We start from the raw sequence: 14,376 nt of genomic DNA on the forward strand, positions 1-14,376 counted from the left end.
TAGTATAAATGTAACTTTCTTGATAAAATGCCTTCTTCTGGAACACATGCAGTGTAGCCTTCCAGTAGCAACTGTGTTCACTGCCTAGGATGCTCTTCCATGCAACAGAAAGTACTGGTCTTGGTGACCTATTAGATGTGTAATTAATGGTCTAACTGAAAATGTAAATGGATTAAACAACAGTGAAAATAATCATTAGTAGGGTCCGTAATCTGAATATATTAAAGTGAACTGTGTTCAGAGCTACTTTTTCTTTATTCATCCATTTTGCCCATACTACAGAACCTTTAGGCTTGTTTAAAAAAAACACCTATGGTAAATGATAATCTTTTACCTTGGTTATCTTAGCAGGTCATCCATTGGTTTTACCTTATATTTTACATATGCATTTATTTAATGCTCTTATCCTGCTTCCTGTGATCCCGGATGAGCATCGATCAGTTTGGAGTAACAGCTAGCTAGGTCCTCTGAGGGTTACTGGAAGAGAGGCTCATGTGTTCAGCCTTTTTAGACCCTGCTTGTCTGTTAGTCTCAGGTGAATGGCGCTAGCTTTTAGTCCCCATCTGGTGCTCTGAGACCTCATAACAGCCTAATTACTGAGAGGTATCTTTGGCTTCCTGGCTGGATTATAGGCCCCATGTTGAACACTGGAGCACAAAATGTCTGCCAGCTACAACCAACTGAGTGATTAGGTAGTGGGATGTGGTTAGTTAACTGGTATCCACACTGCCTTGAAATTGAGTGCTCCAGTGGAGTGCCAGCATTCTGTTAGTCCTATGCTCTGCAGTATGGGAACAGAACATGCAGAGCTGTAGCATTTTGGAAAGCAAAACATTTGCATTCCCCTGATATGCTACTCTGTACCTTCTCTCCTCACTGAGCATGTTTTGAGAGAACTGTAATTCCTACGTGGTCCCCACAGAGATTTGCCTGTTATCATTTTATATAATGAAAGTTTAGTCTTATGTGACTAGATGATGATGCAGTAACAGCCCTTTTGTTATTGCTCTTTCACTGATAATGTTAAGTCCCTGACTTTGTACCTTCAGCTCAGTGTTTCCTGGTATGCAGCCAGTCATTGTGTACTTTCTGTGTAACCAATTCAATTCAAATTCAGTTAATGTATTTGTATAGTGCTAAATCACAACAAAAGTGGTCTCAGGACATTTTACAAAGTAAGGTCTAGACCTTAATATTAATATTATAGAGGAAAAACCCAACCGATTCCCCTTGAGCAAGCACTTGGCGACAGTGGGGAGAAAAAAACTCCCTTTAATGGATGAAACTGCCGACAGACCCCGGCTTTTGGTGGGTGGCCTTCTGATTGGATGTGGCTGGTGACTGCTCATCAGAAACATACAGCTCCAGAACCAGGGCTACCTGCAGAAAGGTATAGGGAGCGAGAGAGAGAGAGAGACACACACTATGGGAGAAAGGATACATACAGTTAGTGACATGTAATGATGGCATATAGATGCATGGAGAGAGTGGAGAGGAGCTCAGAGCATCATGGGAGCAGCAGTCTAGGCCTATAGCAGCACTGAGGGAAGGGAAGAGTACTGCCATAGTGATATATAGTGAGAAACAGTCTTTTGTACTGCATTGCAATATTCCTGTTATTAAATATTCCTTTTACAGTGTATTAAAAAGATTTCGTGTTTCCGGTATTCTTACAGAGTCTGACATAAGTAGCTTAATGTCTTGGTTACAAATCCTTAAGCTTTTCACACCGTCTTTTGCATTTGTGTTAGGATTTTTCAAGGATTAGAATTTCTGAAATCACTGATAAATAAGAATAATTGCTCATAAACCTGTATTTGAAGTAACTCTTTTTTTCTAGAGAGAAGTAATAGGGAATGCTTGAGGCGAGAGAAAACAGGAACACACTGTGCTGCATCCTCCCCTCCTGTGTCAAGTTGAGGTTGTTATGGCAACCAGATTCTCATCCTATACCTGTTGCCATGGACGAGGAAGACATAGTGATGACGTTGTTTATTAGGCAGCAGAATGCATCTGCCATTTTAAGTCCAGGATGTGACTCTGGTGGGAATATTTACTATAATGCAAAGCAGAAGAATTTCTCACTGACATCTGTTTTTTTTTTTTTTTTTACTATTACCATCCATGCATCAGTAGATACAGTAGATACTGTTTCTAAGTGTTATGTACGTGCACAAGTGTGGAAAGTGGACTCAGTAACTAATATTCAGTGGGGACACAGCAGTGGTGTCGTGCTATAAAATATAAACTATTAAATTCACCTTTTTCTGCCTAGCTTTTTATTTTTTAGATGCAAGAATTTGATTTAGATTAGACTCCACACACGTGTAAGCATTGCTATCCCCTTCCCAACAGTGGCTATAGCTTTAGATGGTAGTTTGTACATCTGTTCCTTCAGTACACAGTTATAGACTCTTACATCAGAAACCCACTCTTATGATGCACTGACAGGACTACAGTGGTGTGAAAAAGTGTTTGCCCCCTTACTGATTTCTTATCTTTTTGCATGTTTGTCACACTGTAATGTTTCAGATCGTCAAACAAATTTATATATTAGTCAAAGATAACACAAGTAAACACATCATGCAGGTTTTAAATGAAGGTTTTTATTATTAAGGGAAAACAAAATCCAAAACTATAGAGCCCTGTGTGAACAAGTGTTTGCCCCCTAAACCTAATAACTGGTTGGGCCACCCTTAGCAGCAACAACTGCAATCAAGCGTTTTCGATAACTTGCCATGAGTCTTCCACAGCGCTGTGGAGGAATTTTGGCCCACTCATCTTGGCAGAATGGTTGTAAGTCAGCCCAGAAGTGGACTTGCTGGTGTGCTTTGGATCATTGTCCTGCTGCAGAACCCAAGTTCGCTTCAGCTTGAGGTCACAAACGGATGGCCGGACATTCTCCTTCAGGATATTTTGGTACACAGCAGAATTCATGGTTCCATTTATCACAGCAAGTCTTCCAGGGCCTGAAGCAGCAAAACAGCCCCAGACCATCCCATTACCACCACCATATTTTACTGTTGGTATGATGTTCTTTTTCTGAAATGCGGTGTTACTTTTACGCCACACATAATGGGACACACACCTTCCAAAAAGTTCAACTTTTGTCTCGTCTGTCCACAGAGTATTATCCCAAAAGTCTTGGGGATCATCAAGATGTTTTCTGGCAAAACTGAGACGAGCCTTTATGTTCTTTTTGCTCAGCAGTGGTTTTTGTCTTGGAACTCTGCCATGCAAACCATTTTTGCCCAGTCTCTTTCTTATGGTGGAGTCATGAACACTCACCTTAACTGAGGCAAGTGAGGCCTGCAGTTCTTTGGATGTTGTTGTGGGGTCTTTTGTGACCTCTTGGATGAGTTGTCGCTGTGCTCTTGGGGTAATTTTGGTCGGCCGGCCACTCCTGGGAAGGTTCTCCACTGTTCCATGTTTTCGCCATTTGTGGATAATGGCTCTCACTGTGGTTCGCTGCCGTCCCAAAGCTTTAGAAATGGCTTTATAACCTTTTCCGGACTGATAGAGCTCCATTATTCTCTTTCTCATTTGTTTTTGAATTTCTTTGGATCTCGGCATGATGTCTAGCTTTTGAGGATCTTTTGGTCTACTTCACTTTGTCAGGCAGGTCCTATTTAAGTGATTTCTTGATTGCGAACAGGTGTGGCAAGAGAAATTGAACTCAGGTGCGATAAACCAGTGTTTTGACAGGGGGGCAAACACTTGTTCACACAGGGCTCTATAGTTTTGGATTTTGTTTTCCCTTAATAATAAAAACCTTCATTTAAAAACTGCATGATGTGTTTACTTGTGTTATCTTTGACTAATATATAAATTTGTTTGACGATCTGAAACATTACAGTGTGACAAACATGCAAAAAGATAAGAAATCAGTAAGGGGGCAAACACTTTTTCACACCACTGTATATGAGTGAAGCAGCTATCTGCTCTGACAGCAAGGGAGTGGGCAACTGAGTGAGATAATCATGCAAACTTGTGAGCATGATTCACCTTAAGGAGTTGAGCAGCCTCGCACAGGCGTCTACCGTGTACTTCTGCTGTGCCTTGATGTCGTTTTACATTACAACATCCAGCCCTGTCTCAGGCCATGACCGTGTGCAAACTGGGAAAAGTGTCGGAGTCAAACATTAGAAAGCTCACATCATGTTTTGTCTTATTGGAACATAGCTGTGATTCCCAATAGAGCTAGTTTGTCACAGTCAGTCCTCTAGCCGTCATGGGCATCCCACTCTCCAAATGCCCCACACTGTCTCATCATATTTCTCTTTATACTAAGTTACCTCAGTGACACTGAATCAGAGCTTAGGCTGCTCCTTCATTAATAGCCACAGTAGAATGGTCCAGGAAAGGGGAATAGGGGCACTGGTAACCTAATTCCCCCTTCATTTCTTCATGCACTCTCTCCAGTTTCTCTTTGGAGGCAGATCAAAGGTGAAATTGGGCTTTATTTAGTCACCTGTCCTCTTCCAGTGCCCAGTATGGAAGCCGTTTTACCACCTGTGCACCTTAACCAGTTTGAAGATACAAACAAATGCATTATTTTTACCTGTGCTGGGCTGTAGCTGCCTGAGTTTTTAGTAGTACACTGGCAGTTGCTATAACCCCCCCCCACACACACACACACACACACACACACACACTTCTGCATTATTGGTAAGTGTGCTGAAATCCTCTGAACACATAAGGCACTCTGCCTGGAGTGCACTGCTGTAAAAACCTCTCAAGCATCCTCATGTCAAAGAGGCAGACCTGGCTTTAATTTACCCATTAGCTAAGGACAGAATTTGCATAAAACATAGCTAATTACTGCTTTGTATCTCACATTGGGGAATTGCTTTCATTACAGATGCTCTAACTACACAGAATCTATTGTTCTTACTAAGATGAGGCTGCAGTTTTCTGTTGTCCAGACTTTAGTTTCTGTTGCTGTTATGTTTGGATGGTTGCTAGGCCCTTGAGCACCAGTTACTTTCATCTCTCAAACCCTCTTTTTCACTCGCCTCTTTCTAGAGTACTAAAGGTTGGAGGTATGCGTTTGTTCGGCTAGCCTGACTGGAGAGGTCCTTGTGACTTGGCTGAGGGACACGAAGCAGTTTTAGTCAGTAAAAGTTTGTTTGTGAGGGGCATTTGAGAAACATCTAGCCTATAGATATCTATAAATGTCCTACAGTAAATTATTAGTTTCTTCCTCTCTGTGTGTCACATATCCACTGCACAGTATGGAAAGCTTGAACACTAGCCCCAGAGCTAACAGCAAGCATAGTTGACAGGGATGAGATGCCAGGCAAGGCTGCAGATTCTTTTTCATTAAGAAATGTCTGTGTGACCATGGGGAGTAGCTGGGTAGCTCAGAAATACTCTGTCATTATTCCTTTTGCAGATAGAACAGGTGAAGGTGATGCAATAGGAGCAGGCTACATACTGAGACATTCTGCTGTGTTGTTTGTCTTTTTGCTCTGTTAGTGCATATGATGAAGTAAAACAGATTAAAAATGGTGTTTTAGTAAAACATGACACCAGTTTCAGTTCACAAAAAAGCCAATATCTTATAATCCCTCACTGATTCAGGTGCCTTTCAGTTCCAAATATATCATTATTAGTGCACTGACTGAGAAACAGGATCTTGGGAGACCCGTTATTTGCAAACCAAGATATGAATCATTAGTGCATTCATTTGGTGCATTAAGTCCATTTGGAGTGTTATTTGTGAAACTAACATGCAGTATTTTTTTATTTTTTATATAAGATCTTGGAGAAATAAATGATAGACAAAGGGGTTTGCCATTTTTTACTGATGAAGTGAACTGGCAAGCAAGAGGAAGTGAATGCCCCAAAAATACCTACCCAAAACTGCCAGCTTCAGTAGGCGCAAAGGCAGTAGTCATGGAAAAAAAGGCCAGGATCAAAACTTGTTTTAGTGACTAACTAGTTAAAGATACTCTGCCCTAATTCAAACTGACTGTGCAGAAGCAAGTTATACTAGATGCCTAAATGTGATAGAAGGGACATACCGGTAATTAAAAATTGAATCCAGTAATTCAGTACATGACATATCATATAGTAATTAATTTCAGGAATCATTTTAAATTGAACTACACAAGCATGGGACTCATGTGTCATAGTCACATTTAAAGCGGCTGTTTTCAGCCACATTAACCACATGACTAATTTTGTTCCTCTCTCACAGCTATTATTAACCCCAAAGCACCAAAGGAGCCAGCAAAGACCTTCAGTTTTGACTATTCCTATTGGTCACACACTACGGTGAGTTGGAACATTTTTATCTTTTCAGTAGTCCAGTGTAATTATTAGTAAGAAGGGAAATTTAAAAAAAGCTAAATATAATTACACCTACAGTATATGTATTATCATTTTGAAACACCATGACGTTATTGAAGTTCTCTGCATTTTGTGTCATTTCTCTGTCTATCCCACAGCCGGACGACCCCTGCTTTGCTTCACAGAACCTTGTGTACAATGACATCGGCAAAGAAATGCTGGCACATGCTTTTGAGGGCTACAATGTCTGCATCTTTGCCTATGGCCAGACAGGAGCTGGCAAATCCTACACCATGATGGGCAAGCAGGAGGAGGGGCAGGAAGGAATCATTCCCATGGTTTGTTCTACAGTACATCTTTGTGAATTTAGTGAATTGCATATTAGAGTTTTAGAGAGACTTTTTAAGCACCGTTTATTATAGTTTGAGTACCGTCTAATGAAAACCCTTGTCTTGTTGTCACTTAGGTCATTGAATGTTTAACACAACCCCTGAGCCATGATCTTGGTCCATTTCTGGGATATACATAGACAGTCTCTGCCGGTCCTTTAGTATTTCCTCTTGTCATATTTCTTAACCAAACTGATCCACTTCTGAAATATTGAGACTGCAACACCACTGAAGAGAATTTTGATTAGTAATGAGATGGCTCTTTGTCTCAGCAAATGTTTGACTGCTCAGTAGCCTTATCCTCATTTATCTCAATTTATTTCTTTTGAAGTCTTCAGTGCTTACTGTTTTATCTACTGCTTGGTACACACCTTAGACAACCAGAGCTCTATTTCCCCACAATAGGACAAAAAGCCAGTGATCTGCTGTTTTTTTTTATAACTTACCCCTAACTTAGATGCTACTGGTCTTTTAAACATTGCATTATTCAGTAGGTTGCGTGTACGGTGGCAGTTCTAAAGGTGCTGCTCAAAGAGTTTTTCTAATGTTATTGTCTTTGCTTTAACCTCTGTTTATGGCCCCAAACATTCTATGCACATGTACTAAAAACCCGACCCCACTTCTTCTGCCTTTACCATTTACCTTCTGGAAGTCACATTTCCTCAAAAATCTAACTCAAGCTATAAAGGTTCACAATGGTTAAAGTTTGAATTCATCCTAATGTATTGCCCCTTTCTGTCTCGCAGTTCAACAGTATATCCCTGATGATTGATAGTGTTTATCGTCAAAAGTCTGTATCCTGTTTTTGTTTATGTGGTCCACAGATCTCCTCCCTGTTCATCCTCCCTTCCTCCTCTCTACATGCCGTTAAATTTTACTAAACATGCTTTTCTGCCTCGCAGCTCTGTGAAGATCTGTTTGAGAAAATCAATGAGGACAGCAACAAAGAGGACCTCTCTTACTCGGTAGAGGTGAGTCTCAAAATGCTTTGTCATCTGTAAATGCTGAGAGTTAACTCCTGCCTCTGACCTTTGTGTTGACTACTTTCTAAAGAACCATTCCAAGCCTTCTCCTAAGAGTGTATCTGGTAACAATCACATGCTGCCTGAAGCTTTAAAGATTCTGGATTTCTTCAGCACATTCCTTTTGATTATTTCATAGAACACACCTGTTCTCAAACTGGAAAACAAAGTCTTAGAACACAACGTGATTTTGTTATGGATATACTTTTAACCATGATGATGCCAAATGTCCTACTATACAGTAATATACCTTCATTGTGCAGACTTGGATTATTTTATTTTATATTATTCAGGCTCATCGTACTGCTTTACACTGTTGCCCTGGGACATCTGAACTGACATTCTGTGACTTGTGCATTTGTTACTAGGTAAGTTACATGGAGATCTACTGTGAGCGGGTGCGAGATTTGCTCAATCCCAAGAACAAAGGGAACTTACGAGTGCGAGAACACCCGCTACTAGGCCCCTACGTGGAGGACCTGTCCAAACTAGCTGTCACCTCCTACACAGACATCGCTGACCTAATGGATGCAGGCAACAAGGCCAGGTGAGCCAGGGCCTCGGGTTTTGCTGAGATCATGGGGAGAAAATAATAGTAGTGGTGATACGATGTGATAACTCATATCCTCAGAAGATGGAAAATGCTCACAAGATAAGAATCATGTAGAATTAGGAAGTATTCTTTTCACATATATTTAATTGCCTTGGTTATCAAGCATCAGCTAGTTGCATTCAAACACCAGAAACCTTTCTCTTCTCTTCCTAATATTGAATAAAATACCATGTCAAGCTTGACCTTGATGACTGAAATTCTTCACAGAAAGAACCACTTTTAATTTGAAGGCAGCGAATATTTCGGATTGAAATATGCTTGAGTGCATGTCATGTATATGTATGTGTGAGTGTGATTGTGTGTATATGTATGTCATGAGAACTTTTGTGGGATAGGAGTGAACCCTTCCTTAATCTGAACCTTAATCTGCGCTGACTCAGAAGTCTTATTTCTAGACCATGGTGTGTAAAGCTGCATCTCCCCTGTGACTAGCTTTCTGAGTGCATCTTGTGTATTTGTGTTTGGTGTCCTCATAGTATTATCCACCTCTGCCACACCAAGAAATCCCTACACTCTAACAGGTGTAAAACCCAGTGATGTTAATGCCACTAATAGCCACGACCATGAATTCAGCATTAAAAATACTGAATAAATTAAAAGGGCAAAGCAAATAACTGCTTGGAAAAATGTGTTGCACCCACATGGTTTTGTATTTCCTAAGTATCCCCTCTGTGCTAACCCACAGAACTGTGGCTGCCACCAACATGAATGAGACTAGCAGCAGGTCCCATGCTGTTTTCACCATTGTCTTCACACAGAGGAAGCACGACAATGAGACAGACCTCTCCACAGAAAAGGTCAGAGGAGACTAGACAGACAACTTCTGACTCTTAAACTGTGACCCATTCACACTTAACCATGTTTATAACCTAAGACTCTGGTCCTATGTTTGTACTCTTCTTTTTTTTTTTTCTATTTTGTTTGAATCTGGCTAAGATTTCTCATATGGTACTCAAAAGTCAGTGGTGATCAGAGAAAGACAAAGAAAGAGACCCTTTTTAGATTTGACTTTTACCATTTCCTCTAGCTGCAGAGAGACAAAGGCCACTGTGTTATTATAAACACAATGCTCATTGTATTTTGCCACTCTATCAGATTTTATTGCCTAGCTGCATCTCACTTGGTGCTCAAATGTTTAGAATGATTCACACTTCCTTACAGGTAGTTTTGACCATTTGGTTTTTGAACCTTTGTGTTTGGTATTCAGTGTAGACATTGTTTCAGTAATGTTCTCATCTCCTGCCAGTTTGTTCTTATTCAAATAAAAATTATTTAAAGACTTGATGCATCTAAAATGTGTTTATTCCCTCTCTTCAGGTCAGTAAAATTAGTCTGGTAGACTTGGCAGGGAGTGAACGAGCAGATTCCACTGGAGCTAAAGGTACCAGACTAAAGGTGAGGCTTTTATCATCACAGACACCCACCATCTGCATTAGCATATTGTTCAATGGTATTACCTTGATGACTGTTGAATGATATTTTTGTCTGTGGTTGCAGGAGGGGGCAAACATCAACAAATCTCTCACTACATTAGGAAAGGTTATCTCTGCCTTGGCTGAAGTGGTGAGTGTTTTATGATTTTTTTTTTTCCTTTCTCTTTCTTATTCTCTACCCCTCCTCCACCTTTTCAGCCTCTCTTTTACCGCCTACAACTTGACCCTGTCTTCTGAAGGAATTAATGTCTGCCTGGCATGCTGTAATGTCTGTCCCTTTGTTTTCTCTTCTCTTGTCCCTGTAATGCTTGCTTACACAGGATAACTGTACCAGCAAGGTAAACCCTCTGATAGCTCAACCACTAACCTCTGATTCCTCCCGTGAGGCAGATTTGACCGCCTTTTACCTTTTGCAATGTTGAGGTTGCTACAGAGTGTTTTGCTTTTAGGCACAATGCAGAAGAAAACATTGCACATGGTCAGAAGTGCATCAAACCAGGCCTCTAGTCATTTTACCTGTTCATTTTGCCCATTACAAATGAAGTGTTTGTCATGGTACTGTACGTACTATTTAGTCTGCCATCCCTGAGTTTAAAAATGGAAAGCCTTACATCAGTTGTCATGTTTTTCTTCCAGTGGAATTAATGTTTTTTTTTTTTTTGCAGAGCAAGAAAAAGAAGAAGACAGACTTCATCCCATACAGAGACTCTGTTCTAACCTGGCTGCTGAGGGAGAACCTTGGTATGAACATTAATATCACGGGATAAGCATCCTTTACTTACACATGACAGTGAAATTTATGTATGTAAACCATGTAGTGATTATTTTTTTATTTTTTTATTCCTGGACAGCAAGAAAATGTTGACATTTTGTATCTTGTAACAAAAAGTGCGGGTGAGAAGATGACTGGAGCTAGTCTGCATTACTGTCTGCCAATTGAACAAGAGCACTGTCAGCAAACTCAGCCTAACTAGACAAGCACGCTCCCATTCATGTATCATGTGTGAAGGACAGGTGTACAGTGTATGCTATTCCATAGCAGTTAAGTCTAATGCTGAGCACTTTATTCTACAAGTCAATGGAAATCCTGTTGTCCAGATTTAACACTAATGGTAATTGGTCTTATGCTTGTGTAGTGCTTTTCTATGCATTGCGGCACACTCAGTGCACTTCCACACTATTTGCCCATTCACGCTCACACATTCGTACAGCAGTGATATTACCAGGAACAAGTGGGAGTTCAGTGTTTTGCTCAAGGACACTACTACATGTGGACTGGAGAAGCTGGGAGTCGAAACACCAGCCTTCCTGTTAGATGACCCGCTCTCCGCTCTAATCTTGTTTACATACAGTATGTCAGAAATGTTTTTAACACACAGTCACAATTCACCTCCCTGTTGATGTTGTGTTGTTAGGTGGCAACTCCAGAACAGCTATGGTAGCTGCTCTCAGTCCAGCAGATATCAACTATGATGAAACCCTCAGCACGCTGCGGTAAGGTTTCTGTCAGGACTTTGATAATAGCTTACAAAATAATTTCATCTAATTGTTTGAATCACACTTTATTTAGATTTGAATGCCCTTCCAAACAAAGTTTATTATGAATTTTAGCTATGCGGACCGGGCCAAGAACATCAAATGCAATGCTGTCATCAACGAAGATCCCAACAATAAGTTGGTGCGTGAGCTGAAGGATGAAGTTTCTCGACTAAAGGAACTGCTCCGTGCCCAGGGCCTTGGAGACATCCTGGACAGTGAGTTCTGTACTATCACAGCAAGCCATATTTGCAGCCACACAGCATCTACCTTCTTTCTCAGGGCCAACCAAAAGTTGGCATCATCCTCTCTCTTAATCACTGTCTCATTGCTTTCAGCAGTCCTGTTTGATTTCCGTTGCAGCACTTGTACTTGTGTCTAGCACAAAACTAAAAACACTAAAGTAGCTTTTCAAATTGCTTATTTACCACCAGACTAGTTTGTTATGCGCTCTTACAATGCAAAATGTAAAATTTATTTTGTATGAATAATAATTACTAGAGAACATTTATAGAATATTTAAGGATAGACAAGTGTATTTATAAAGCATTAAATGAAAATGTATGTAGTCATTTGTGGCTGATTTTGACTGATAACACAAATGGCAGTTTGGAGCTACATTAAAATGTCGCACTTAAATTGCTCCATGCAAGAGTAATGGCACATAGTCTAGTCAATTAGAGACATAATTTACCCATTAATAACTCTAATATCTGAAGTAATTAACTTGTCTGCTTGCTGACACCTGCTTAGATCATACCTAATGACATGGCATTTAACAAGTCTTTCCATGCTATTTTGTTTCATCCTCATTTTCATTCTCATCCAACTCTATAAAAATGTCTGTAACTGTTTTCTCTCATTCTACTGGTGCTGACCTCTTACCTTTCTCATATTTCCTGCTTTCCTCTCAGTTGATCCTATGGGGGATGATTATCCAGGAAGTGGAATCAAATGTGTGTATATGTGTGGTAGCCATGCATTGTCTTTCACTATTTGCCCTATTAATAAGAGCTAACATTGCTTTTGCCTCCCTCTCCCCTATAACCTGTATATTAAATATGCTGCCAGCTTTGCATGTAAATGCTAAAACACAAAAGCCTAATAGAAGGGATCAGAAACGCCAGGATTCTGCGGTATGCTGATCTGGCGAGGAGTAGTATGCTACCTGGTTAGCATGCTTTGTACTTATTTCTGTTATTTTTCAGAATTGTCGGGTTGAGGCAGCTTTTTTTTTTTAGCTGTTTGACAAGACACTTGTGGAATGTCCCTTTTAGAAAGAGTTGTAGATTAATTATTCTGTTTGCCCCACTGTCGGTGCACCCTGGTCATTTTCTCACTATGTTGGCCTTTGTCTCACTTTCTCATGCTGCTTTTCTTCCCAGTGATCTTTCTGCTTTTTATTTTTTCTTTTACCTATCATCTGCTGCAGGTGACAGTGCTCAAAGCTTTAAAATACCACTTCTAAATTGTCAAACTGAGGCTCAGAGCTACAGACGGAAAGGTGCTCAATTTTGAATTTCTAAGACTATAAATACATCAGGTTGACTAACTTGATGCATTATAATAATTTGGATTAGATAGTCTGCCCTCTGCTTTCCCTGGCACACCTTCTCTTTTCTTTTGTGCTCATGTTCTCTGAAAATACTCCTACCTTGTAAAGTGTTTCTGAACACAAGTAGATCTGGGCCTACTCTACCTAATGAGCAGTGTAAAACCATACGTTTTGCCCCTGGTATCCTACTATTTACTATTAAAGTTGAATAGTTCAAGGGTCATGCATTCCCTGTTCTTCTGGAATATAACAAGACTGTATGGCCATCAGTTGTATACATATTGACCTCCAAAATGTCAGCACTTCCCACATTGTTTAAACTTTTATTGGCCATTGGTTTCTTTAATCAGGTTCTTTATAGGGCACAGCCTGTGTTACCTTGTCTTTGAGGCCATTATAATGACATGAGCTGCCTGACCTTTAGTGAGGCTGCTGTGGCTATGCTGTGGTGGGTGTGTGAGTGCTTATATATGTGTGGTGAATCAAACTACTTGACTGCGGGCTGAACTTTGGCAGCATGTGTCAGTGACTTTCATGTGTCCTCCCTCTGGACCTTATTGCAATCTTCATCTTTCTCCGATCCTGTAGTTGATACACTGAGAGCAGTTTTCACACGGTGTGTTCTCATTTATGTTAGCGACTGAGAAAGAAACAACATAGTGACATCTCACTATTTCTTAGAATTGCAGACACTGGATATTAAGTGCTCAGAGTTAATTGCTCTGCACTGTAATTCTGACCCACTTAAAAACAACCCTCTGGAAACCCTCTAATAGAATACAGGCTGAAACCCAATGCATGCAAGTAGACTAGTCAGGGTTAGCAGACTGTTGAAAACTACCTGACGTGGAAACTGCTCATCTCTGTAGCTGACCATTATGCTGGATGTTTGTCTTAACCCTTTGATGTACAACATGTGTCTTACATGGTCAAAAAAAACTTTCCCTGTCTCCTTCTCTCCTCTCTTTCTTCTTATCTGGAATTTGGTTCCTCCATTTTATGTGGCTTATCCCCCCCTGTCTTATCCTGGGCCTATCCAACCTCTTTCCATGTTTTTTTCCTTTCTCTCTATCTCTTGCTGTTGGCTTAGACCTCAAAGACATTCAGAACAATAAGAATAGATACTTGATAGCCTCAGAGAACCAACGCCCTGGCCATTTCTCCACAGCCCCTATTGGTTCCCTGACAGCCTCTCCATCCTCTGGCTCACTGTGCAGCCAGGGGGGCCTGCAGTCAGTCACCAGCATCCAGGAGCGCATCATGTCCACACCTGGAGGAGAGGAGGCCATTGAAAGACTCAAGGTAAATTAGGGCTATGTAGAATACAGCAGTCTTCACATCACTCATGTGACCCTAATATTCTCTCACGTTGACCCCTTTTGACACAAAATGTCAATGTAATTAGGGCATTTCATTATACATATAGTCTATAGTAAATCTAAAAAAAGGGTGTTAAATCAATTAAGGACCAGCAGTGTACTGGTGATGCTCCTGCCCTGAACCACCAGCACCAGGTGAGGCCAACACCTGGGGA

The 14,376-nt window shown here is 40.6% G+C and overlaps 1 protein-coding gene across 14 annotated transcripts in view; it reads left to right on the forward strand.

Annotated features, from left to right (window-relative positions):
* Nucleotides 1-14,376, forward strand: part of kif1b (kinesin family member 1B) — a 58,412-nt gene that overhangs the window by 13,409 nt on the left and 30,627 nt on the right. For 5 of the 14 annotated variants that reach the window (XM_020617721.1, XM_020617794.1, XM_020617729.1 and 2 more), the window contains exons 3-15: nucleotides 6,203-6,279; nucleotides 6,453-6,632; nucleotides 7,586-7,654; nucleotides 8,074-8,252; nucleotides 9,004-9,115; nucleotides 9,636-9,713; nucleotides 9,816-9,881; nucleotides 10,072-10,089; nucleotides 10,417-10,492; nucleotides 11,167-11,245; nucleotides 11,363-11,505; nucleotides 12,202-12,243; nucleotides 13,933-14,144. In XM_020617721.1, coding sequence (XP_020473377.1) covers nucleotides 6,203-6,279; nucleotides 6,453-6,632; nucleotides 7,586-7,654; nucleotides 8,074-8,252; nucleotides 9,004-9,115; nucleotides 9,636-9,713; nucleotides 9,816-9,881; nucleotides 10,072-10,089; nucleotides 10,417-10,492; nucleotides 11,167-11,245; nucleotides 11,363-11,505; nucleotides 12,202-12,243; nucleotides 13,933-14,144 — 1,331 coding nt within the window. The remainder of the gene's footprint in view (nucleotides 1-6,202; nucleotides 6,280-6,452; nucleotides 6,633-7,585; nucleotides 7,655-8,073; nucleotides 8,253-9,003; nucleotides 9,116-9,635; nucleotides 9,714-9,815; nucleotides 9,882-10,071; nucleotides 10,090-10,416; nucleotides 10,493-11,166; nucleotides 11,246-11,362; nucleotides 11,506-12,201; nucleotides 12,244-13,932; nucleotides 14,145-14,376) is intronic. The other 9 variants (XM_020617817.1, XM_020617787.1, XM_020617809.1 and 6 more) reach the window with 5 other exon arrangements.

Source organism: Monopterus albus, unplaced genomic scaffold (assembly GCF_001952655.1).
Source record: "Monopterus albus unplaced genomic scaffold, M_albus_1.0 scaffold6.1, whole genome shotgun sequence".
Classification (NCBI taxonomy): domain Eukaryota; kingdom Metazoa; phylum Chordata; class Actinopteri; order Synbranchiformes; family Synbranchidae; genus Monopterus; species Monopterus albus.